The sequence below is a fragment of the Gavialis gangeticus genome, unplaced genomic scaffold (assembly GCF_001723915.1).
Source record: "Gavialis gangeticus isolate Ggan-Ray unplaced genomic scaffold, GavGan_comp1, whole genome shotgun sequence".
Classification (NCBI taxonomy): Eukaryota; Metazoa; Chordata; order Crocodylia; family Gavialidae; genus Gavialis; species Gavialis gangeticus.
Window position 1 is genome coordinate 3632217 of NW_017729020.1, and position 1315 is coordinate 3633531.

The following is a 1315-nucleotide window of genomic DNA, read 5'->3' on the forward strand; positions in this document are numbered from 1 at the left end:
GACAGAAAGTGGAGAGGGGCAAGTGCCCGGGCAGCCTACAAAAGGCAGAGGGAGGGGGACAAATGCCTGGGCACTTGCAGGCTGGGGGGCAAAGGCACAGGCACCTGCAAGGCAGAAAGGAGCAAGTGCCCAAGAGCCTGCAAGGGCAGAGGGAGGGGGCAAATGCCGGGGCATCTTCAGAGAGGGGTAGAGGTACAGGCACCTGCAAAGCAGAGAGGGTAAAGTGCCTGGGCAGCCTGCAAAGGCAGAGGGAGGGGACAAATGCCCGGGCACCTGCGGGAGGAGGCAAAGGCACAGACACCTGGAAGGAAGAAAGGAGCAAGTGCCCGTGAGCCTGCAAGGGCAGAGGGAGGGGGCAAATGCCCGGGCACTTGCAGGAAGGAGGCAAAGGCACAGGCACCTGCAAGGCGGGGGGGGCCGCAAGTCCACAGGCACCTACAAGGCAGACAGGCAAGTGCCTGCACAGCCTACAAAGGGCAGGGGGAGGGAGGACAAATGCCCAGGCACCTGCAAAGTGGGGACAAATCCACAGGCACCTGCAAGACAGAGAGGATCAGATGCCCATGCAGCCTGCAAAGGGAGAGGGAGGGGACAAATGCCAGGCACTTGCGGGCCGGGGGGCAAAAGCACAGGCACCTGCAAGGCAGAAAGGAGCAAGTGCCCGAGAGCCTGCAAGGGCAGAGGGACGGGACAAATGCCCGGGCATCTTCAGGGAGGCATAGAGGTACCCACACCTGCCAAGTGGAGAGGGGCAAGTGCCTGCACAGCCTACAAAGGGCAGGGGGAGGGGGACAACTGCCCGGGCACCTGCAAAGTGGGGACAAATCCACAGGCACCCGCAAGGCAGAGAGGATCAGATGCCTGTGCAGCCTGCAAGGGCAGAGGGAGGGGACAAATGCCCGGGCATCTTCAGGGAGGCACAGACCTACCGGCACCTGCCAAGCGGAGAGGGGCAGCCTGCAAAGGCAGAGGGAGGAGGCAAAGGCACAGGCACCCGCGAGGCAGAGAGGAACAAGAGCCCGCGCGCCTGCAAGGGCAGGGGGGCGCCACCTGCGGCTCGGGGCGGCCGTACCTGCGCGTCCTGCAGCTCGGCCTGCAGCTCGGCCACCTCCTCGTCGTGCACGCGGCGCAGGAAGGCGATCTCGTCCAGCAGCGCCTCCACCTTCTTCTCCAGCTCGAGGCGCGCGAGCGCGGCGCGGTCTGCCTCCTTCCTGCAGTCGCGCAGGGCGCGCTCCGCCTCGTCCCGCAGCCGCGCCTCGTCCTGGCACTGCTCCCGCAGCCGCGCCAGCCCCTGCGCCAGCCCCTGCGCCTCCAG

General features: G+C 66.0%; 1 protein-coding gene across 1 annotated transcript in view; it reads right to left on the reverse strand.

The window, feature by feature from the left end:
• Nucleotides 1–1315, reverse strand: part of LOC109295447 (low molecular weight neuronal intermediate filament-like) — a gene marked incomplete at its 5' end in the record, with an annotated part of 23047 nt that overhangs the window by 20781 nt on the left and 951 nt on the right. The window contains one exon of the mRNA XM_019514298.1: nucleotides 1073–1309. Coding sequence (XP_019369843.1) covers nucleotides 1073–1309 — 237 coding nt within the window. The remainder of the gene's footprint in view (nucleotides 1–1072; nucleotides 1310–1315) is intronic.